The sequence below is a fragment of the Mycetomoellerius zeteki genome, unplaced genomic scaffold (assembly GCF_001594055.1).
Source record: "Mycetomoellerius zeteki isolate Tzet28-1 unplaced genomic scaffold, Tzet1.0 scaffold106, whole genome shotgun sequence".
NCBI lineage: Eukaryota > Metazoa > Arthropoda > Insecta > Hymenoptera > Formicidae > Mycetomoellerius > Mycetomoellerius zeteki.
In genome coordinates, this window is record NW_017255975.1 from 2,970,302 (window position 1) to 2,996,209 (window position 25,908).

Here is a 25,908-nt window from a genome sequence, read left to right on the forward strand (position 1 = left end):
TACATAAGTTGATTAAAAATTAATATCAGATGTACCTGATTTTTTAAAACGCCGCTAATGTCCATAAAACAAGACGTAGGCTATTATATTTTTGTCTATATTACTAATTTCTCATATATTTTATATTATTGTTACTAAATATTGCCTATATTAACTGATAATATAAAATATTGATGAGATACGATTTAGGCGATCATTACGCATTCGGCAACTTTCCCCTAACTTTTTTCTCAGTGTGAATTCACATCTCTTTATTAATACGTTAAATTAACAGTGTTCCGGGATTGTAAAAAGAGCGACGCGCGTATTCCTCTCCCCTTCCTCCTTTTTCACGAAAGTTATAAATATAGCATAATAGCACAAAGTGCTGACAACAAGAGAAAAATAATTACGATAATGACGCGATGATATCGGGCACGTTTTAAGCGAATAAATTTTATCTCGCGTTTAGAAATACCGCGATGAGAACAACATACATAAATTTCGTGGATTGAGATATTAATCATGGAAAGGCAAAAATGCATCCCGACCGCGTGAAACAGAGAGCTATCTCGGCCACGTGTTAGTAGGCGCGCGCATTCAAGCGCGCAACGTGATTCTCGATAAATCGTCTCGTAAATCGTTGGCACGGCATCAATCTGAAATAATTAATCGACTTTCTGACCATACGAGTATTGCCGTTTGCGTAACGAGAGTTGCCGCTCGCGCGAGCGTGATCGTTAATACCGTGCTAATTTATCGCCTTATAGGTGAGATTACGTCGCGCAACGTATAGCGTGATTCGCCTTTCACGAATATTAAACGCCGCGTCGGAATTACCGCGTGCATTCTATCATTTCCTCGAACCGAATTAAATCGCTTCGCGTCCCGTTACGAGGGGCTTCTAAATTCCCCTCTTGAAAAAGAAAAAGAGAAAATTTAGTTGTATTCGAGAAACTGTAACTTTATTATTGCGTCTCCGCGCTGAACTCGATGACGAAATAAACCATTTTTACTCCGTTCGTTATCGTTGAAGCTTTTACAGTTCTACCTTTATTTTCTCTCGTTCGCGATATATGGCGCGTGTTATACGGCGCGTTTCTAACTTAATGTCGCGACGAAGAACGACGAGCGGAGGGACAATGGCTCCGACGATTTCGAGGGCTGGTGGATATTAATGTTCTGTTCTTGTTCTTCTTACACAGCCTTAAATTGGAGTGCGAGAAACTGGCCAGTGAAAAAATAGAGATACAGAGGCATTACGTGATGGTAAGCCGGGAAAAGGATAAAAACGTAGAAAGGGGGCAGCGCGTTATTCATACATATACACGTCACATATACGCACATGCACACACAGCTATACGAATCATCCTGCCGTTGTTCCCAGATTAAAATGCATTCGTTTTCGTCGCGCTTGAATTCGGGAGATATCGCTCGGTCGCGGTCGAGCTGTTTCAATTCTCGCGATATTGAGAAGAACCTAAAAAAAGGGAGGGAAATTATTAAAAAAACCGATTTGATTTTACCGAAATGAATTTTCGATATGCACGGCAGCGCGACTGTAACGCTTTTATATTATACGTGGGAGTGCAATTAAAAGGAAAATGGTACACGGATCTTCAAAGAAATGTCAGAGGTATAATTTCAGAGAGATTGGATGAGCGGTAGAGAGAGAGAGAGGGGGGGGGAGGGAGAGAGAGAGAAAGAGAGAACTCGGGGAAAATTATCGTCGCGAGCATTGGCGTCGCACGTCAAAAGTGCTGAGATGCTGGGAACATGGGGAGAAACACGAATCACAGAGAGACACGACGCACCCCCATACTCGTTATCGTAGGTATACAGTCATGGAGCAACGGCAGCGGCAACAGCAGCAGCAGCAGCAACAGCAACGACGGCGGTCGCGATGCACTCGAGCGTTACAGGCATATACGAACGCATTCATTTGCCGCGGTACAAGCGGTTTTGTCAACCGCCGCCACCGCAAGATTATTTTCCTGCGCCTCCGGAGCGCCGCGCTAAACAAAAATACGGCGCGGGCTTGTCGTCGTTAAAAAAGTTATCGCCACCGCGGACGGGGCCTTTGTCCCGCTCTGATGTCGCTGTCGGGTAACATGGTGGCCGACCAAGTGAATATTAATATGCGCTTTAACGCGCCGGGGAAAAGCGCGACGCGACGAGGATTAACTCTTAATGAACCTGCGCACTGCCGCGCCGATTCTCTCGTATTGATTTTCTATTAACTTTCTTTTTGAACGAGGCAAAGTGCTCGAAAACACATTTTCCGACGATTACATGTTTTTTTTTCCATAAAATGATTAATTTATCGTTCTCGATAATGAACAGTTTTGTTATTTAATATTTAACGACAAGTAGTACCTACCTAACGCGTTTGCGATTGTTTGTATTTGCATACGATTTCCTTGTTAATTGAACGCGATGTAAATTCCACGAATGCGTTTTTATGAATTATTCGCTCGCAATCGCGACGCTTCCAATATTCTCCACGGTCCACTTGGTAAACACGAAACACACACAATGTTAAACACATATACATATACACACGATGGCCAGTATATAACAATTATTATCAATGTTTGTTGCGGCTGCACTAATTGTGTGTTTTTAATGGCTTGGCTGTGCACCACCCCTCCGCAATATCCCTCAATTTGGGGGCGTGATAAAAAGAATGAACCGGTTCGGAAGGTTAAAAAAAATATACACGCGGAAAAATTCGGGACCAAATTAATGAATCGTTATACAATTGAACGATGTTCGCATTCCGCACATGATATCGCATCCCTCGTTTACCACGGAGCCCAAGTCACAGACCCTCGACTCGTTGACAACTCGATAATCTCGTTTTAGCGGCGCTATTATTCTCTATTGTTAGCCAAAACGCGCCACGAGATCCCTCCTTGGTCATGCGAAAGAGAGGCCCCCCCCCTATCTTTATTTTGCCCCCACAGCTTTTGAATGTCGCCTGCACTTACTAATGTTTAGCTTACACGTGCGATTTCCTGCTTGTTCTGTCCAGTATTAAGTTGGAGCTGGAGAAACTCGCCCAGGAGAAGACGGAGATGCAGCGCCACTACGTCATGGTGAGTCCACACAAGCCTACAAAAACCTATCGCAGAACCTATATCGAGAGTAATCGTATTAAACGTAAAGGGTCATGCGACGCAACGCGTTTTTCTTATTTCGCGTCTAGAGACGAGTCCTCAAAAATTTAGCTTTGCGCTCCCTCTTGACTGAACCGTTGCGGATTGCAGGGAACATTTTGACGTTTCAGCTCGCTCGCCAAATGCACTACGATGCAATGCTGAAATATATCAAAGTTATAAATTTTATCTCGTGCATTTGTCTTGTTTACATTACGCGCCACAAAATTAAAGTACATATATCTCTATAAGAGGTTCGATAAAAAAATATTTGTCTTGCGCGGCATAAGAGGATGGCGGAATAATTTAGGATCACGTCATACACGTTGCCGTGCGTTGCTTCTCCGCGGCTCCTCTTCCAGTTTTGTTTTTCGGCTTTGTCCCGCGAGAGTACACGTAGACGCCGCGAAAGTCTTGGCTTACTTTCGCCCGTAGATCTTCGTTATCGCGATCCACCGTCGACTGTGCAATGTATGCATCTTCATTAAGGCGTGTGAAGCGTAAAGAGGTGCGCACCGCTTTCTTCAAGGGAGGTCGAAGGTCGCCGAGAGTACCGGTTTTAATTTTACGCCAGTTGTACCGACGTCTCGGTGGATCTCCATTCTTTCCATTTACCCATCTTGAAAGTGTCTTCACACATAACGTGATAATTTCCAGGTATATCGCTTAATGCCCCAGAGAAGCATAGATCTAAATCTTTTTTAGATTAAGGCACAGACACTTCCTCGATTTGTAAATTTACCGCGAAGATATTCGTCGTGCTAAACCGGCTGGAAGTTCATTCGAGAGATCTTGATAGCGCGAATAGAGCCGCGCGTGGTTCGCACGCCGTAAGTTCGCGATCCGCTAGTTCGTTGCCCAAAGTTCGCGAAGCGTGCATTATAGGCCGGCGATAATTTATAGGCCGTAGCCCCGCGCCTCGGTCGATGCAAATAACTTCATATAAAATGCGCGGCGTTCGCTCTCGCGTGGACGTGGCACTTCCGCCGATTCACGCCGGCACGAAGATTAATCGCGCGATCGTCTCACGTAGGTACATAGCGTGTACGTCGTGCGAGAACGCGCTTATCTCGCGTCCCAGGTATGCACTCCTTACTCTCTCAAACGGTTGATCGATCTTCGCGCCCCTCGATCCTTTGTTCCATGCATTTGTATCGATCGATCGGTCTGCGACTCGCGCGGTTCACGCGGCTCACGCATGTGACAGGTTTAAATGTATTGTACATATCATACTTTATTCCACTTTCGTTTCGATATGGCACGGGGGGCGCTTATTGTTCTGCCAGTTGCGCGGTAACGAACGTCGGCGCGAAACATAGCGAAACCACGGAATGCACTTAATCAAATTTCGATCGGCGAGCACGAAAGCATATTTATTGCGCTATCGTCCTATCGCGTCGTTTTATCATTGATGATTGATTACCGACGTAACAAGAATTTATCGTAGTATCGGGTTTAGGTCGGCGTTAGCAACAGGTACTCACAGTCTCTCGGCTAAACACGTCCGAGTTCGTATCGAGCGAGTCATTGATTCCTACGGGTGCAATCGTAATCGCGTTGCGTCGCGCAGATGCTTTGTCGTCCTCATCGTCGATGAATTGCGAGCATCGAATAAAGTATCACGTTGTCGCGCGTCACGGTCTTGCTACGATAATCACAGTAGTTTGCTTTCCTGTAACGGACAACACCGTCGTTTTCCCCGTAGAATTACGATGGCTCTACGTCCGGATACTGCCGCGTTCCATCTACCGGCAGTACAGTAACACGGGATATCTCGCACACATCGACGGGTGTATGTATAAAGCCGGTCCTCTCGTATCTGGCCTCCCTCAAATTTTCCACGTGACATCGCGAGGCAGCGTTTACTGGCAGAGCCAGCCGGCGAATCTCTCGGGACTCGTTATCGATGGAGGCCATCGCGTATACGTTCGTGCGAGCCGTCCAATCCCCGGTACGACATCGTTATACCGCGACGGGTGTAGCCCCGGCCACGGGGAGTTACGCCTTTACGACTCTTTCATGTAATTGTCGAGCTCGTGAACTTTTACGAGCGCGCGAACCGCGAGCGTGGCGAGAGACCGGCCGCGAAGCACTTCGTTCGTCACGCTAGCAATGCCACCCGATACATTTAGCGTATGTCCTCCGCTTCATATTTCCGCTTGCGAAACGTTAACTACGCGCGATACTTTCGTCGGGTGAGTGAGATTTTAAAACGGTTCTATTAAATACGAAAATAAGGTTGGAGGTAACAATGCGTTTGTAAGAGAATTAATTCCTGTAGTCGTAATTGCCACAAAACTGGAAATCAGGGAATTGTTAGGGAAATCGGAAACGGTCAGGGAATTTTGAAAAATTTTCTCGAAAATAAAAATTCTTGGCTTTAAAGAAGTTTAGTATACATATATCACACTTACGCAGTAAGTAATTTTAAAATACTACCAACTTAACAATTAAAAATGCAAGCAGTGTAAGCAACATTAATAGTAATTTACATTGTTATGTTAAATTGAATAAATATTCTCTCAATAAATATTTAACGGTTTCCAAATCAGGAAATACATAAAATTTCGAAATATTATTGAAAGCTGGGGAGAAAATCATGAAATTTGATTTGAAAGTCAGGGATAAGTTATAAAATTTTAGAATGAGGAATTTGTGACAACCCAGATATGCGATATGTCGAGGCTTGATTTGCTGAGTCATTTCGTAGCACGAATATACGAGCGTAAACGCAAACCATTGCAGTCGTAGGCTGTGGTATGTTCTTGATTAAGCCGATTCGACCGCGAAGTAATGAGGTTGCAACGAGGACAAAATTTGCAAATCGTACACGACCAGAAACATCGTCATCGCTTAAAGAGTACATTCAGGAACGATTTTCATTGGGAGACGATGAAAGGCATGATAAGGGTCTTTTTATCTTTCTCTAACGCGAGAGGGGACGAACCAACATGTTCGTGGGGTAGATACCGATCGTGATCGATATCGTTCGGCTGCTCGTGAATTGAAAAGAGATTGCGCCATCCCAGAGTCGTTTTCGCGATTCGATCGGTCACGATTAGAGGTGACTATCCACGGAGTAAGTCGAGGAGTAAGTTTTCAGCTAATAATTCAACCCAAATCTTCTCTCGAACTGTTTCTCGAAAGAGAGAATTTTATACGAACGTAGATAAAAATTCGAATTATTCTCAACCGAGAAAAGACAAATGTCGAAAAGGACTGAAAAATTTCATTTAATTCCTCTGAATCTGTTAATATAAAAAATGGCGTAATGGCAACTGTAAAATATTGATTCTATAAAGTATTCGTAATCACGTTGTATCGAGTTTACGAGTGGCTTCATTCCATTATCGTAACTGACTGTCGCCGTTCACAGTATTCCTTCACTCGTATTAGACATCTCGACCGCGAGAGTGGCGTTTCCAGTCTCGTGATAATTAAGATCCTGATCTCCCGTCTCCGACAGTCTCCCTCCGTCAGTGAAGTCTATTAATTAAAGACCAATTGCTTCGTTGGGGTCTTCGGCGGCGAGACGATCTTCGTGTAGCTGCATCTCTTAATTGTCTCTTTCTCTTTCTATCCTCAAATTCGCCAAATGCACGAGGAAGAGAGAAATCTTTCACCCAGTATATTTTAGATAGTAAATTTAAAAAAAAAAACGATTTGTAATTAGTTCTCTTTTTGATATAAGTTCTGAAAAAGTTCGATGATAAAAAAACAAAATACGTCATCGATAAATTTTTAATTGCTTTTTTTTTATTTTGTTTCGATGTTTTATAATAAAGTTGATGTATTTAAATATAATTAGATTTCACTATATGTTAACATAAGCTACGAGCTTTCAGCGAAATTATTATTTTCGCAAGAACAGAGCCGATTGAAATATACATTTCGCGATTTATTGATAATGCTCGCGAGCGCGAATGTAATAAAAATATGGGCGGATTAATTTATATTTAAAAGCAGAGCGTGCACGAGGCCAAATTTCTACATTTATATTTTCTATATATACATTGTAGCGTTCGCAATTTACAAAATAATCGTAATTTCGAAGATAAACCGCGCCGAATGAATATCGAATTATTAAAACAAACGGGTTTAATTAATCGTGGCCTGTCCGAAGCAGATTCGTAAAATATTCATCCAGACGAATTTGCCCGCGTTTGAAGTATTAACGGTAATTCTATCGCATTGCGAAATAAATATTACCGGTGTCGTTAAAATCGTAACGTCGAGAACATTGCGAAAGCGCGAGACTGTCTTCTTCGACCGCGTCTCGACGTCTATCGCGTTTATTACGCTACGTTCCCCTCGTATATGCGAGAAAAACTCTAAACCGACTGTCGTAGCCGCACCGATATATTAAAACGCGGTTTAGTACGCTCTTTACGACCACCGAGCAATAAAGCCCGTTTCACAACGGTCGTTGATTCCGCTGGGAATAATGCGGCGACTATATTCAAGACGCTCGTTAAAATCGCGAACTGCCGGATTTTCTCTCTTTTCCTCCTTGGTGATCGTCATTACACGCTACCCTTCCACCCGTGTGTTGGTATTGCCTCGGTACAAAATATGCACTCTCGGAGAACGGAAATGCCTGTAAACCACTACTACAGCAACGTTTACGATAAATATGTACGCGCTATTTTGTCGCGAGTCTTTACGGTCAAAAATCTCATGCGTGCGAAATGAGAACCGCTGTTCGGTAAGCGAATTAGTTAAAGCCAGCCCCGGCTGAGTCTTGTACACACGATGTAGAAACGATGTTACGAGAAACCGGTCTTTGGTCGACACGCATACGCACACGTGCACTCGATGGCGCGCGCGCACGTACATGCCTTTTCTCCCTCTCGGGGAGAAGGAGACGAGAGAGGGTCGCGCTCCTTTCTCATCCTTCGTCTTCGTTTTTCTCATTTTCTCGACGCGCTTATCCCTCTTACCGACTGACTGCGGCCTCGCATTACGGCTCAATTTGGTCCGCTTTTCGTAATCTCGTAATCTCATTTGATCGATATAATCTCAACCCTGCAATCGTGAAGCAGGCCCTTAAGGATCCACCGCGAGGCGCTCTCTCTTCCCGCATAGCCATTATTATGGATTCAAACAGCATCTTGGTTTGCGAAACTCGATAATTCGATTAATCTCGCGGAGTGGCTTTGCGTTTTATTCAATGTGATATTTATATGCCAATTTCAATTATTTATACTCGGATCGTTATATATATATATATATATATATAAATAACACGTTGTATACTATGACGAATTTTTCTTCGTCGCAATGAAAGATGAAGTCGATGTTCACTTTTACTTCGTGAATATGTACTTATATACGGTATTGCATTCGTGGTGCAAATTTAATCGAATTCTCTTAGCTTTCTGCTGAGAGAGAATAAACGGGAATTTTACACGGTAACGTCTTCTTCGGGATAGGATAAAATGACAAAGCCGTAACATAAATACGAAAATTGGATTTCGTGTGAGCAACCTTCCGGCAAAGTTCAGCTTTTGCATGAGAAAGTCGGCGTTACGCTGCTAGTTTACGCACGCATCACCTTACGCTTAACGTCGACGTGGCTTCGTTAACGAAACGCATATAACGATGTAGCTATGCAACACTACGCTTATACTAATTCCATACTAACATTGTAATTTATGCGATTACATTCTAATCTGACTGTTTCATTTACTTTTGCAGTATTACGAGATGTCGTACGGGCTTAATGTGGAGATGCACAAACAGGTAAGAGATTTAAGTTTTGCATACATTATTTCAAGTACCTTGAAAATGCGGTAAAGAACGATATCGTCTCGTGATCGATACGCGACGTCAGTTGGCGGTGATTTATTAATCGCTCAGTTGGCACGTTGCGCGCAGCTTTGGGCTTTAATCCAAAATTAAAGGGCCGAACACGAGGAGAAAGCCCCGATTACGGGGTGTTTGCGACCCTCCGGGATCTTAGCTATTGAATAAATATGTAAACAAGGTAATAACATGCAAATAGCAGCGCGGCCGGAGTTCCCGCGTTGCTTCTTGCGCAAAACCTTGCGCAATGAAAAAAGCAATCTATATATATATATGTATATATATAACTCGACTTCCAGACTTTTATTAAGAACTATCGAGATTACCGTACTTTCAGAAAGCACTCGGGGCGAATCGTGGAGCTTTTTACACTTCTTTCTCCGCGGTGCACACGTATATACGTACAAATCAAATAACACTCATATAAGTGTTTTCTCGTATAGCATCGTTAAACACATCTATGTATTATTTTTACATATAATATATTATTTTTGTACCGAGATCCATTTCGAGAATCTCTATTACAAAGATTTCAGTAAGCTCCTTTTGTATCTATATTCATCGTATCGAATGGATCATTTGAATTTTTTATTTCCTCGTGCATCCATTGTGGTAACCATCGCGAAGCAGTTTTATCTTCTTCTTTCGAAGCGGTCCCTACTCTCTTTTTACGACGAGAAAAAGGTGGTACCCAAGTCAAATAAATTAGAGTCGACGTGACTCGCGAGGGAAAAGGAGAAACGCGTTAATCGATCGGCAACGAGAATTCATCTCTTAATTATAGGCCGCGTCTGATAGAAGTCAAACGCCTCCAGGCAAGCTCTCTTGACGTAATTTTATATATAGAAATCCCGTCAGGGAATCGCATACTTCTGTTGTTGTTATCCGCGGAATGGATTTCCGTTCGATCCGTTCGCGAATGATTTGAGAAATATCTCGTTTTGAAACCGACGTACAAGTGAATTCGTCGAATTATCGACAAGCCAGCAATATCAACGACGTAATTGTCGAGTGTCCTACACAGTTGGAAAAAATGTGTTGAATTTAACATAAATCGCATGTCCTAAACGGTCCACTCAAATTTCTTAGTTAATTTTACACAAGATGAATATGTTACAAGGTAACACAAATATTATGTAAAAGAATAAATACAAAGAAAGATAATATCGACACACTTTGTAAACAAATCGTGGGAACATATTTTTTTCAGAAAATTAACATTTATGATATGTTAAATTAACACATATTTCATTTGTCTTAGAATTTACGTTTTAAAACGCATTATTTTTATGTTACTTGTTCACTTACTCATAAATTGTGTCATTTTGACACTAAGAAACATTGAATATCAATTTCACAAAAAATCTTTAAATAACATAATCACATTATGTTAAATTAACACTCGAATATGTTAAAATTCAACACAAACTGTTAACACTAACGTGAGTGGACCGTTTCTAATACAAATACATAAATTTTTTTACCGTGTATAGAGGAGGCATTCTGTACACGCTATCGAACAAGAATCTCGATCACGAATTCCATAGAATAAATGGCGATCCCTCTTTCTTCGCCTACTTCGATATTCTCTCCCCTCATCGACACTCCACCATAATCTATCTTGGGCGTGGGCGTGCAGCGACGAGTAATGCTCACGTTTATTGAATATTTAACAGCTGAGCCCGTTATTTCCTTCATCCCGCCCTCCACCCGTCCGCTTTGTGTCCCGCCTATTCTTTCTGTCTCCTCTTCTTTTTCCGGCAGGATGCGTCTCTCAAATCATGAATAAGACCTCGCGTCCGCCTCACGGCAGGTCTGCACGAAGCCAGTAGCGACGCAAGTCAGGTAGCAGCTTGCTTATCTCTTTTCCTGAGCAAGGCATTCAACCGAGAGATCGTGTTGACGCGTTTGCAAGTATTTTAGATAGAACGTGACTGGAGAAATTGAACAGCAATTACGCGATCCAAGGCATTGTTTAACTTATTTAGTCGATAATTTGCATACTACGTTTGACATATGTCATTTATTTATCCCTTCGCTGGCAATACATATATTTGACTTAAATACATTCATTATTCAAGGAAATAAATAGAGAACTAAATTAATTTAGTCAAATGAACAATTTTTTTTTTTCAGTGCAAAATGAATTTTTTATTTCTTCCGTCAGTAATATAGAGTCTTGGAGAAGCGAATTTTTTATTGATTCAGATTATATAAAAATTCGGAAAAATTCAGTATATTTGTCAAAGCTTTAACAACGAGTTTTTACCATCATAAAAGTCGGATTGTATTTTATTTATACTTTTTACAGATTTAAATTTATCTACCAAAATTTTGCAATCAAAATATCGATGATACCTGAAAGATTTCAGTTGTCAGTGGAGGATTAAAAATTGAGTAAAAGTAATGTCTGGAAAAATATTGTTAAGTAGGAAAAAGAAAATATCAGTGTATGTAAAAGAGTGCACAAATGGAAAAGAAGAAGGATTCTATATTCTGGGAGACCGAATGGCAATTTTTCTGTATGATCGAAACGTGGATTTCCGCCTGTAAGTCTCGTAGAAAAGTTACGTATTAAGGTTGAATGAAGAGCATAACTCTTTCAAGGACTCCCTCCACTAGGACATTCGTGCGCTACGTGGAGGAACAAGCCACGAGATACGTACCGTGTGAAATGTGGTATTGGAGCGATGGAATATAAATTCCGATAGGAAATCGCAATACGATCGTGTCGTATCCGCCGTTTTATGCCCCTGATATCCTCGAGATAAGCACTCGAGGCGGCACTCTGAAATATACGACGTGACGGTCTCGTACTCTCTTCTGAATCGGAATGACGATTATTATCTGCTGTCACTTTTAATTCGGTTACGATTTATCGCTTCTGGTAGCCGGACGTCGGGGATTTATTATTATCGGCCGGGCATTATCGCGCGCGATTTACACGCTCGTACACGCGCGCGGCGTACACGATCCGCGCGCGTATATCCGGTATCTCATATTTATAAAATCGAAATGCCGTGCCGCGCCACCGCCTCGTCGACACGCTCGCTCCTGCCACGCGGTATCCGCGATTAATAGCCAGCCCACGCGTTTATAACGAGGCCGGGCGTTGTCGCGAGCGCGCGATGGAAATAAAATGAGAAAAAGCGCGGAACGAGAAATGAATAACGGATCCGGCGATGCGAAAGAGCAAAATATCGCGGGCGCCCGGGAATTATCGGGTGTTACATTAACGCCGACGACGACCGGTTCGGCAAGTGTCCACGCAGCGAATGCGCTCGTTCTCCCCTTCCCTCTAGCCCCTCCCCCCTCCCCGCCCTCCGTTCTCCCCGGAGGTTATTAACGTCGCTAATTCTCGGCAATTACTGTCATCATCGTCAGCCGTCTCTGACCGCAACCGAGCTGTTACGTTTTCCTGTTACACCTGTACGATAATCATTGTCAGCCGGAATCACGCTTGCTGGATAGTTTATGGATATATCGCGCGGCTATATAAACGCTCACGTTGACCGAGCAGTTCTTCGATTGGCCGTATAATACATGAATTAATAAGGTAATCGCTACCGTCACTCGTTTAATATCGGATATTATAGGTATGCATAGTAATTATCGATTTCTAGAAGGATCGACGTCGAGAGCGCTTATAGTTATGAAAGCGCTTAAACGTATCGACATCTTTTTGCCGGGGAACGTCATATTTTTTACATTTTTCTTATCGTTCCTCTCGGCGCCGCGGCCGGCATTGATAGGGAACCGAGAATGTTGTGTCACGATGGGTATAGTTTGATTTTGACCCGTTTCGTCGTACATCGTCGGCCAATGACCACGCGGTCGCGCGCGTTCCCCACGTTTTTATTTGCAGGAAGCGATGCGTATTGTAAACGCTTTCAGGCATTACTCTCGATTTTACTAACGCTATTACCGACGATTCCGCAGCTGCACGTACGTGTCGGGGCAGTCGGAAAATTCACGCATGAAAAGTATGGGCGGCCACCACGAGTGATTCGATTTCGTTGTTTTGTTCGATTCGCTGGTTCGCTCCCCCTCGCGCGCGCACTCCATCTCTCCCCCCCCCCCCCCTCCCGGCGCTTGTCTCCCCTGCCGGTTGTCTCTCCATATCCATCCCATATACAGTACGCTCATTATTCATTTATCGGTTTAACGAGCACGTCCGCGATAAAGCGTCGCGAAATATCGATATCGGATGGTCAATACCCGCTCGGCTCGCTCGGTCCCTTGTTTGGCGCGTGCTCCACCTTTCACTCGGAAAAACAAAAGATCGGCCGATCGCGATTTCGCCCGATGTATCCGAGACGCGTACGCTTTTCATACTCGTTAACGAGATAACGATGACAGTCGCGGGAAATTGTCGAGCGATTTTGAGATCTGCCGAACAAAACGAAAAACGTTTAACGCGCGCGCGCGCGCGCGTTCGTGAAATTGTACGCCTCTGTATTTTTTATCGAGAACGCTGGGCGTTTCGTCTGGGGGGGGAAAAATACGCGACGCTCGAGGAATCTCGTTGGGCGCTTCATGAATAACTTCTCAAAAGCGTCCGGTAGCTCGTCATCTCTTGCTCGTGAGCGAGAGAAAAAAGAGGGGGAGAGAGAGAGAGAGAGAGAGAGAGAGAGAAAGAGAGAGTGTGTGACTGCGCGAAATGTGTGCGCGGCCGACGCTTTTTTTCCCGTTTTTATTGTGTCTGCAGTGCCACTGGTTTGATCGGTCGGGCCGCGCCAGGTGGAGGCGGAGGAGCAGATGGTGATTGAGAGGGAAGCAGGCGAGAGACGGGGCGGCGCGGGGGACAGGGGAGGTAAAGGGAGAAGGCGTGCGCGGCGGGGGTGGTCGTAGGCAGAAGGGAGAAAAAAGAGGGCGAGTCCGGGCCGTCGCAACGAGTGGAGGAACGAATGGGACGTTGGTGTCAGGCGGGGGCGAAAAAGGATAGAACGGGGTACCCGCCGCGGAAGGGGGAAACCCGGGAGCAGCCGCCACCGCTACCGCCGCCGTTCAGGGGGGTGGATGGGTGGCGGTGTCGGGTGGCGCGGTGGTTGACGGTGGGGACGCGTTGGCGGTGGCTCGGTGTTGGTTCGGGGGGCGGGAAAAAGCGAAGAGCAAAATTTGCTATCGGAAAAATCGAGCTCTCCACGCCACCGCCGCCAACCTCTCCACACGCTATGCTCCTCGCTTTTTCTCTCCCTCGACCTCGCCCAACCACGAGTCGCGATCCCTTCCGACCTCGCCACCAACTTCCCCCGGGGGCCTCCAGCGAGAGGCGTGTATACGTTGCGTTGGTGTGAGTTTGACACGCGTTCGTGTGTGCCGTGCGGCTTGGCGGAGAACGGTTCGCAATATGTGCACAATAAAATATACACAGAAATGTCTACTCTCGCTCGCACTCTCATGTCTACGTCCTCCTTTTCTCGGTGTCGCGAGAACGCGCATCCGCGGGGAATACAGGCATTCGTGTATATGTGCATGCGTACGCGTACTGGTAAAACGCCAGTCGGGTGTGCTTTCAACGTAGGACTCCGCGATATCGACGGGGGCTCCATGTACCCAATACACGTCCTCCATACTCGCGATCTCTCAACACGATAAGTTCTTTCAACTGGCACCGCGGCTCAGAGATCCTTTTTCTCTTTTTCCACCGCGCGCACAATACGTGCGCACCTTTTTCGCCTCGCGGATAAGAAGGATGTTGTTCGGAGACGTCGCTATCCGCGGATGGTTTTATCCGCAGCAAATGGGCTTCACCAGCAGGAGAGTGCCGCACACGAATCGAATCACGTTCTTTCTCTCCCGCGAACAAGAAGCCCAGTAACTTACTCGGATTGCGGTCCAGAGAGTGGTCCAGTCTGACCCCATCTTATCGGTAACAAAATTTATTTCACGTATACGATGCGAATTTAGATCTTGACCGTGATTCTCTTTTCTCCTTTCTCGCGCCACCTTAATCGGCGTTAACCAGCTTGTCTACGCGATACGAGTGACTCGCACAAAAATTCTCGCACATACTCGCACCGGTAATATCTAAAGTAATCATAGTACAAGCGCAAGTACACGATACGAGACCGCGGGCGGTCATGAATTTTTATCACTCCTCCTTTTTCTCTCTTTCTCTCGTTTCCCGCTTACGTCGGAGGTTCTGGAACCTCGAGCGCGAAACACGAGGAATACGCTTAATTCTCGCGTCTCCAAATGGGCACTTAAATTTCTCGCAGTAAAACCCGCGGCGCTGCGGGGAATAGTCGAGCCGTTACCTCGGAAGAAGGGAAGGGGTTAAAGGGTTTGCCTTTGAGGGAAGGAGAGAGAAAATAGATGCTATCGAGATCTCTCGCGGGATTTAAGATCCACGTAGCACTCTCACTGTCGTTCTCCCTTCCTCTCGCAAGGGTAAGGAAGCGTAACTACTTACTAGCCCTGATGTCGGTTGGGATCGCTTTTATCACTCGTACATCTTTTACGACTCGTTCCTGCTCCTCTCGCCGCCCCTTTCTCTTCTTCTCGTGTCTCTTCGCGTCTTTCGCGGCATGTTTTCCATGCCCTCGCTGTTGTAAGCGCTGTGTTTAAACCGCGAGTCGTAAAGTTTGCCGCTTGATATCGCGCCGCGTGCAGGTGCAGCGCGGTGGGTGGTCCGAGGAAAGAGATGAGGCTCGTCTCCATTATCATCGTCTTGAGCTTTTAAGAGCCCTATCTTCGAGTCGGTCGGTATCTTTATTTAGACCTCGTCGATTGATGGGTGTGCGTGATAAGGTTACGTTTCTCATACGTCGTTGTGCGCTTTGATCGCGCGTATCGAAAGATTGTGCGTATCTGAAATCCCCGTTTACCAACAAAGTAAACTGCAATGGAGTTAAATTTGTTTGGTAATCAAACATGTTTGATAATTAAACATGTTTGGCAATTAAACACATTTGGTATTTACGTGGACGTTCAAACGTTCTTGATATCGTGTTCTGGGAAGTAACGTGAATACGCGCGAGATAAGAAGTTCGCTGGCCAACATTAGCTAGCACAAAAGAAGCATATCGGTGTGCGAATCTAATTTGCGCCTGGGGGTATACATTGGCTACGTTACACTTCCTTGCGGGCATGTTTACGTGCTCGCTCTTCAGCTGAAGCGGCAGTTTCCGAACCTTCCACCGTCGGCTTTATGCAGCCGAGCCCCTAGCACTTTTATCGACGCTGGGGCGTTAGCATTATGCCAGCTATCAACGAGAGGGTGGAACGAACACCCTCGAGCCCTTTTGTGCTTAAGGGTGTCGTTAAGAGATCGCTCCCTTAGCCTGCTTTATATATATATATAAAGCGAGAGTAATATACATATTTTCATGTGTTTTATATATATATATATATATCTCGCGTTATTCTCTCGCTTTCGTACCGTGCTTGTCAATGAACTAAGGTGTCGACGAAAAAAAAGAATGACAAGCATCATTAAATCCGCGATTTTTATCATACCGTAACAATTATTTTTGCAGGATTCCAATCTCGGTAAGAAAAAATCGTTTGTTGGCTAACAAATATATTTTCGACAAATTTCATGAATTCGCTGACTTCAAGGTTTAAATTTTGGATTCGTCTGCTTAGTATACAGGATTCATCTGCTTAGATGCACAATGTGCTTTATCTCCGCGTAGTTTATTCACTCATTCCCTTGATGTTTACGGCGTGGTCGCGTTAAACCGCGCGATTTTGATATCTCTCGTACTGCGGAAAGAGTCGGGAGAGGGAGGGAGGCGTGAGAGGGAGGCATAAAGGAAACTGGCGCGGTTAATCGCCGTATCATATGACTGAGTAATTGAGTCTGCGAATTGCCGGAGGCAGGTTCCACCGAGCTCCGCTTGGTCTTCATCTCGCAATTAGCGTTAAGTTAATTGTACTTCCTGCGCGAGCTTACCCCACGGTCGCTAGGTAGGGAAGGAAGGAAGGAAGGTCTTGTTTTCCCCGGCATTCGCCGTGCCGGAGAATTACGAGGGTCGCCCAGCGACGATAATTTTCTTGGTGTTTTGGTGGGTGTACCGAGGGCGGTCGTAAAGTCAAGTCGGCAATGCGGATTGCCGTCGACATCGTCGTCGTCATCGTCGTTGTCGTCGTCGTCCTCGTCGTCGTCTTCGTCGTCGTCTTCGTCGTCCTCTTCGTCGTCGTTTTCGTCGTGGTCGTCGTCATCATCGTCGTTGTCGTCGTCGTCGTCGTCGTCGTCGTTGTTGTTGTTGTTGACGATGCCATAGCGAATACATCTGAGGCCCGAGGCGCCCAAGTGTTACGGTAGAGAAGTGCCAAGACACTGGCTGGTGGAATGAAGAGGAGTGCTCGCGCGAGGTAAGGAGGGACTCTTAATGAGGCGTCTTAACGGCGTCCACAGAGTAGGGCGAGACCCTGCTCGCTGCCATCGGCATTAATTTGCTCGCTTTACGCTGCGACGGATGTCATTCAGTCCCGTTCTCAACTTCACGTTGATTATCGCAGTCGCGTTTACGTTTCGAGATGCCCGTTGTATACATGCGGTGAAGGATCGCTTATACGATTTGATTGTAAATAAAATTGATGAAAATTTAATTTCGACCTGCGCTTACATTCGGCACTTATTCGAGGATAATGCGTTTAATCGCGGGGGTCGGAAATCGACTACCAATGGGGCTAATCGCAAAGTCAAAGACATGAATCGTTTGGTTCAATGAACGAAGATACGCCTCGGTCTGAAATTCGCTTCGTATCAATAATAACAAGCTGTTAGAGAGGGTACTGTACACACAACGAGACTCGTACTTGAAAGGGTGGAGAGTAGGAGGTCGGTCGGCCTCGGCGGCTAGTCCGTTAATGTTTAGCGCAATCAGCGATAATGGCGGTCTATGGCGCGTTTAATCAAGGCAGTAGCCCGTTGTGGCTTGCGGTTCGAAAGCGGAGTGCCCCTCGGCAGGGTGCAAAGGAAAGGGTCAGCGGCGTCGGAGGGTAACAGGGGAAGAGAGAGAGGGAGAGAGTAGTATACTGGCAGTAGAGCAGAGAGGATAGGACATATCAGGTGGGCTTAGTGGTCTCTGCCGGCCCCACCATCGCTTCGACCAGAGAGTGACCACCGTATATATACGTGCACAGAGCCACACGAATACGTTGCTGCGGTTGGGATTATCATGCGCTTCGTTCTCGCCTCTATCTCTCTTTCTTTCTCTCTGATTCTATTCTATTTCTCTCTCGCGGCTTTTGTTCGCGACGCAAGATCCGGCGGGTAAACGCCGCGTCGAGACCAATCCCCGCGCAATGACATTCGCGTGAAAGGTCAATCCACCGAAGCTTAAGTATTCAGGATTGCTACAAAACTGGAAATCAGGAAAAAGTCAGGGAATTTTGCAGAATTTTCTAGAGAGTTAAAATTTTTGGCTTTAAAGAAATTTAATATGCATACGTTACACCTACGCAGTTTTGAATACTACCAATTTAACAATTTAATAAATGCAAGCAGTGTCAGCAACATTAATAGTAATTTACATTATGTTAAATTAATTTCATAACAAAATATTTAACGAGATTTTCAAATTAGGAGGAGAATACAAAAAATTTTAAAATATATTATTAAAAGCATCAGGAAAAATAATAAAATTTTGTCTGAAAATCAGGGAGAAGTTGTGGAATTTTAGGACGAGGAATTTGTGACAACTTTGATATTAAACATCGCATCGCCTACGCGAGTTCTTTCGAGATAGCTCTTCCTGCAGTCATCTGAGAGTAGTGACTCTCAGCATCCTTTTAGTAGCTCGGTCGTTCATAGTTGAGTCAAAGTTCGCTACTGTTATTAGCTGTTTACCAATGTATCGTAGCTCTTGTACGCGCGCGTTCGCATCGAGAAATGGGTGTTCTGCACGTTTAATATTCTGAGTGCCGCTAATTTGTCGACCCACTGACACTCGCTGATCGATCGCTCTGCCAAGCCATTCGGCCACTGCGAGCATCGTGTCGTGCGAAAAGAGGGTGAGAGCTGAAAAGTCGGATAATTAGATACGCGAGAAGTATAATAGAGAAGCGTCTCCCCAACTTGCTCGTGCAAACCCGCGCCATAAGTTTCCGCATTCTCTGTAAATATTCGTTTTTACGTCATGTGGGAAAAGGAAAGAGCGGCGGTGGTGGTGTAAGTGGTCGGTAAACCACTCTCGTGCGGTTACTTCGTTATTCTGTGAATCGTTGAAGGATATCGAGAATCCCTGTGCATCCTTTTCCACATCTCTCGAACGTGTCTGAATGAAAATGACTCCGGCCACCCGGTAGATCCTTGGTATCGCGCGAGATCGGGACACTCTTCAAGAGCAGCAGGGAGCAAGTGGGGAGGGAAACGGGAAGGATGGATGGAAGCTCGAGTGCTGAGACAGCACTCCGACGTTCAAACATCCAAACATCTCGATCTTTCGGGGTCGGGCCGTCTGTGTCGGGTCTCCGCCTTACCGAGCTGCTGCTGCTGCTGCTGCTGCTGCTGCTTCTACTGCGACTCGAGTACCACTTATCCTTCTCTCCAGTGAGTCTCCCCGTCCCTTTCATCGCTCTACCTCTCGTCAGAGATCTCTAGCTAGAACCCAAGGTCCTTTTCGTTCTCATCCCCTTTCTCTCTCTGTTTCTCTTACTCTACCTCTCTGATATCCCGACGTTTCTAGCGCGACGATGTAGCTGGTGACGGCAATACCGACTGCTAGTGGCAACAACGACTTCTCTCTCTCTCTCTCTCTCTCTCTCTCTCTTGGGTTATACACACACGCAAACACATATTCTGTAGCACGCTTCGTGTTCACGTTTCACGTACGTTTCGTACACACAAGCTGTGGATGTTCTCCGAATTGCGGCTACTCCAAGTCACCCCTCGCCGCCCTCGTTGCGCGACCACGACGAACCCCGAATTGATTGTAGCCTGTTTACCGTCGAACGTTCGCGCACAATGTTCTACCTCTCGGTCCTTCGTCGTCTCGTCGATTGCCCTCTGTTTTCGGAGATTGGCCCGAGCTATGTTCGCAGAACCGTCTACATTCTCGAATTCCGTGCACGGCAATCCGATCGTAAAGTGAAATCGTATTTTATGATCTCTGACCGAAGTTAAATAAATCCAGTTGTATTAAATAAAAAACTCTTATTGTGAGAAAAATTGAATTTCGTTGAATTGTACTAGATTTATCATCGCGTGGACAATTGTTGTTACAGTATGTTGAAGTACGATCGAAGCCGGCAACCGCATCATCGCGACAGGCAATTGTACCCTTCAACTAGCGGTACAACAACCGCCAACACATTGTACAGCCAGCGTATCATCGTCATTCGTAACCCGTTCGTTCCGATAACCCGTTTAACGGCGATTCGAGTTATTCGAATTGGCGAGTTGGCCATTTTACGCGATGCCGTGATTTTCTCCCTCTCTCTCTCTCTCACTATATTTTTTTTAAATTCACGAACGAGATCATGCGTGCCGCATCGCGTTGCAGAGCGGTGTGTGCAACGACGTCGAGAGACGTGCGAAGCGTATAAAATTTCATCGCGGTCTCTCGGGTGCGTCCACCGCGGAAAATTAACCGAATGAAAATGGCGATGTCCAATATTTATACAAGCAATTTCAGGCGTTGCTAGTCCGCGTGGTCGTTCCGCGACGCGTTCGTTCCGTGCTCGCTCACGCATTGCTCACGCGACCTCGGATAAATACTGCGTGCGCGTGTTCGTCACGCGTGTCACGAGGAAATCGCCGCTGGAACGATGTCGCGAGCGTTTTTTCCCTCGTCTCTTTCGTTTTCACCTCGCAATCCGCGCGCATTTTAATCGACTTCGCGATTCGGAACGCCGTTATTTTCGATCGACGCGCTCGCGCGGATATCGCAATCGGTATGACGATATTAATGGATAAACGACGAGGCGGGAGGTCCTCGTTTTGTGCCGCATCAAATCTCCGCTGTTACAGCGTTTGACCTATTTGTCAGTTAGCTTCGTGCACCACGTCGACAATACGAACGCGAGCGATAGACGGAACAAAAGACAGGGCGCATTATCGATTCTTTTCACGTCGTCGCGCGACGAACGCGACGGAAGGAGATCCCTGCTGCTGCTGCTGCTGGGATACGCGTTGTCTGGCTTCGTGACGCGATGAAAACTACCTGACGCGACTCGATTGGATGCGACGTGACGTTACGCGAGACGGAAAATTGATTTAATCTAACTTTCAGTGTAACAGGACGCAAACGATTCGAAACAACAGCGGACACAATGAGTTTTCGATTCTTCGTATACTTTAACGGACGTTTTATCCATGTCCCACTCCTCCCTCTTCTACCTCTAATCCACCCACTGGTGCTCGCGCACACACGGTGGTCCGGCGTATGTACACAGATGCGCGCGCGTACACATGGCCACATCCGGTATTCTCCGCAAGCCGCGGGGTATTGCAATCACGCGGACGTTAGCCGGGCTTTACAGGCCGAGCGAGCGAGAACCGCCGCCGGTGTGCAGGGGCTTACCAGAAACCAGGGAGTTAGCCGAACACGCCAGTTTATTTGCTCGCGCAGCATAATACCACCAAAGTCCGACGAGCAGCCGTTGGTTTACTCGTTAGCGCAAGTAACGGCTTCCGGTTAGTCGGCAGAGGTTGGCAGCGAGCATGGCTTTGTTGCCACAAACTCTGTATTTCTCTCTCTCTCTCTCTCTCTCCCCCCCCTCCTTCTCCCCCCTCTCTTTCTCTTCTCTCTTCTCTGTTTCTCTCTTACATTACTGGATGCTGACTCTTCGATTAAACATTTTCCAGCGTAACGCAGAGGATAAAGTTCGTCGCCGGATAGAGAGATGCGCGATAAGAGATAAGATCGTGCTTCGATATTTGCTGCATAGTATAGAACGCAGTCGGATTTGCAGAGGCCCACCTCTTCTCGAGATAGCTTCGAGTATCGGATTATCGGTAGTATCGGGCCAGGCCGGGCTAGGCCGAGGCGGTGAAAGAGCATTCGGTTCACGTCACCGTTTTACAGGCGAGGAATTTTATCGACGGCACTCGGGCGCTTTGCATTTTCATGCCGTGAATGTTGCTGCCTGCTTTTAGACATACCCTATAGTGGGTTGTTTATATGTATGGGAGAGCGTCTCGGAGAGTGCCTGATTCCTTTTGAGATACATCGTGTGTTCGTAACCGCGTGTCCGGGTATGTGCAAGCGCGCGACACAACGGCGATGTCGCATGTGTGTGAATGTATGTGTCTCTCTCTGTGTGTGTGTGTGTGTGTGTGTGTGTGTGTGTGTGTGTACGTATGTAGGAGAGGCATGGCACTTTGCGAGAGCTTCTTGCGGTTTTCGCGATATTACTGAACCGGAGCATCTGCGTCTTCCGTTTCAGCGCACGTCGCGACTCCTCGTAATGTCATAGAGAATGCGGATATGAAAAAGAAAAGAAGAGGAATATCGAAGGTTTTGAGAATTGCACACCACTCGTACGTGGTTATGCATGTAACCATAGATTTTTAGTAGTCTTCACAGAAATCTTATTGTACCATCCTTGATATTCCGATAGCGAACAACAACGTCCGCTGCAAGTGCTATTTTAAGGAAAATGCCATTCGCGCTGTGAAAGACTCCGCTCGGAGTAGAGCAATCTTCGTTGGTCCAATTTGGCACGAGAGAGAAAAATTCATTCTCAGGGCGAGATTTTCATCTCTCCCCCGTGTGAAATCCAGGCCAACGAGGACACCGCGCGGCCAAAACTCGGTTTCTCGTTTCTCTACTTCTGCTCTTTCTCTCTCTCGTTCACTCTTGCTCTCTTTCTCTTCTGGAGCGAGAGAGCAGTAGCAGAGCATCCGAGCCATTCATTATTTTCTTGGTTACCTCTCACCCGGGGAAAACTTCTTGGCAACGCAATTACGTTTGCGACGACTCCACCCCCGTCGTCGTCTCTTCCTCCCTGGAGTCGCCACCATTTCTCGCCCACAATGTCCTCTCCCGTTCTACCACTTGCTTGAAATCTTCTGGTTCTAGTACCGCCACAAACTGCCGTATAGTACGCCAAGTAGATGGGACTTTACCGCACGTTACGAAACACACTTCGCGTGTTATCTTTGCGAACAATACAAATATGTTCGAGTTTCGTTGTGATAATGAGTCGTGTCATGTTCAGAGGTCAATCATTAAACACGTTAAACGCTTCCAGTTATTTCTTCAAATAAGAAAAAATGGAGAGAGTTAAGTTTTATGAAAAATCATAAATTTATTATTGAAAAAAATCTAATCAATTTACATGTAAAATTACATCTACATATTGAATATTATTTTTATGGAATTCTTGTTTATTCATAATCTCTTTTGGATACGTACGTATATATAACGTATGTATGCACAAAACGTGTACTTTTAAAATTCCAATGTTCCATAAAATTGCACATTCTGTATACCGCATATTGCGCGCCTTTTGCATACTGCGTAAACCTTCTTGCTCTCATACACGATGTCTCGCCGATATAGCTCGACTCATTTTCGCGTACATTATAATTAGCGGCTTAATAACCAGCACTCAGAGGGCGACGAGTAATTAAAACAGGTCCTCCTCTTTGCGTTCTCTCTTTCATCTTCGTTCTATGTACACGTACATACACACACTTACACATTCTTTCTTTCTCTTTTTCTCTTCTCTCTCTCTCTCTCTCTTTCTCTTTCTTCCTACTTCTCTTTTCCCGCTCGTTCGCCGAGATGTAACTCGAGGGAAACTTGCCAAGAATTTCAGTCTGGCGATATTTCAATTAGCATCCGAGACTCGTTTAAGCAGCGGCAAAAACGCGTTGACGGAAGTTCGCGTTTATATCAACCGCGAGTTCGCCGAGCTTATATTTTCGGGGCATTTACGAATTACCGAGGATGCGGTACGATAGGGGGAGAGAATGAGAGGCATGTAGAAGCCAGCGGTTTACTTCCTGTTTCACGACGAATCGTCGGCTTCCGCTTCCGCGTCTTTCGAGCGTGCGAATTCTACGCGTCGGCAGGGAAACGAGCGGCGGAGCTACCGCTTTGTTGAGGTAATTAAGTGATTTCATTTTCTCGACGAAAGCATCGAAAATGGTCCGCGCTCCGCTCCGTTCCGTGCGCTGCCTGTTGATTCCACGATAATTAAATGGAGTTTCGCGCTGTGTGATATTGTGCTGTGTGAATAATTATGCCGAATTATCCGGTCTGTCGCGTAGATTTGTACGCGATTACCTAATAATAGGCTAGTATTCTTCTATATTTAGAAAAAAATTGGTAGATTAAGAAAATGATATCAGGATTGAGTCAAGGAAGTTACGTCACACATATCGAGATAAGTTACATATCAAAAGTTGGATTTAGGAGCGGTGACATATTCACTAACGAAAGAAATTTCTCAAAGTGATAAAAAGCAACGTACCCTCGATGTTAAGTACGTTGAAGTAAGTCAGCCTAGAGTGAAATAATATGGTGCGTGTAAATGCCTGCGCCACTGTGGCAATCTTGCCTGGATTTAATTTAATTCCCGGCAGTCTCTTCTAGCTGGAGGGCGTCGTAAACACCCTCGGTCGGTTATGCCGCACCTGCATCTTCACTCGTTTCCTTCGCGAGGGCGCGTTAAGCTAGCCCTTACCTTTCTTAACGATCCGGAACAAGCCGCCTGAGGGCCCCGGGTGTCAGATCGAACACCCTTCTGCTGTAATACGTGTCTTGTCGAGGGGAAAATATTGAGTGCTTAACGAAATATTCCTTTTTATCGTTTCTGATTTTTTTCCTTCTAGTTTCTCTTAATAGCTTGCTAATTGAGCAAGGGAAAACAATAAACAATGCGATATAAACGAAGAAAATTCGTAAACTCAAACAATTTCTGTACACTAATTTGTAATGATCACTGCGATTTTCGTTCTTTATTTCTGTGCTCTATGTTCGTTTTTTACTTCGTACTTAACACTTTTTGTAATTTCCCTTCATCTTAACAATTCAAAGAGTGACAAATTTTATAAAACAAAACAAAGGAAATGAAAGTCAGTCATGTTGCTCATAAATTATAAGATTGCTCGTAAAATTTTTTTGACTTAGTGATAAATAGATAATTATTTAATTGATTTTAAATTGGTAATGTCGAAGTCGCTGAGTTCGAGTAACAGTGAAGAGATTAGGTTTAGAAAAATCGAAATCTTGTGTTTTCATTCATTATGTTTAACTGTTCGTGTTTATTTCGTTTTTTTGCACGCTTATTTAAGTAGTAATTAATTATAAAAAACCTTCATAGTCTTTAGGAATAAATCTCATTCTTTGCTTCGCGTGTGTTGCTTCTACGCTTGCGAACATATAAGTATGATAATTTAATAATTTTTCCAAGATATTTTTTAATAGGTTTATTATTAAACTTTTTCCAGACGGAAATAGCGAAAAGGCTGAACGCAATTGTTGTGCAGATCCTGCCTTTTCTCTCTCAGGAGCATCAGCAGCAAGTCGCTTCAGCACTCGACAGAGCCAAACAAGTGACCATGACCGAGCTGAACACTATCATCGGGGTGAGTGCACGTCGATAGCTTGTTACAAAGATGGATCTTTCGTCGCCACCGCCACCGCGAGCGAATCCGTCGTTGAATCACGCTCGCGACACGATCGAATACATAGCCATAGCGAATCGATTCACATGCGTCTCAGCGTGAAAAGCATTCGCGATGGGTGGAGAACCCCTGCGGGCACGCTACGCTGGAAGCCGATGCACGTCCGAGGAATCCAAAAGCGGACGGGACGGATACGATCCTGGCGAATCCCGAATCCTCCTCAATATTGCTCGAGCACTCAATTTCCTCCCTATTAAGCCACCGGCTTCTCCAACCCTCGTTTCGTTCTCTTCCTCCGCTGCTCTGTTCCGACCCCGTCATCGCCCGCCTCAATCCCTCGCACCCTTATTCCTCGCCGCATTCGCTCTCACTACCTATATAGCCGCCTCTTTCTCGCTTTCTCTCTCTCCCGCTCACTGAATCTTATCCGGAGTC

The 25,908-nt window shown here is 45.4% G+C and overlaps 1 protein-coding gene across 4 annotated transcripts in view; it reads left to right on the forward strand.

Moving 5' to 3' along the window:
- Positions 1–25,908, forward strand: part of LOC108723968 (protein groucho-1) — a 76,395-nt gene that overhangs the window by 25,037 nt on the left and 25,450 nt on the right. For 3 of the 4 annotated variants that reach the window (XM_018450050.1, XM_018450054.1, XM_018450062.1), the window contains exons 3-5: positions 3,014–3,077; positions 8,835–8,879; positions 25,297–25,434. In XM_018450050.1, the coding sequence (XP_018305552.1) occupies positions 3,014–3,077; positions 8,835–8,879; positions 25,297–25,434 (247 nt within the window). Of the gene's footprint in view, positions 1–1,184; positions 1,249–3,013; positions 3,078–8,834; positions 8,880–25,296; positions 25,435–25,908 lie in introns of all 4 variants that reach the window. The other variant, XM_018450046.1, reaches the window with a different exon arrangement.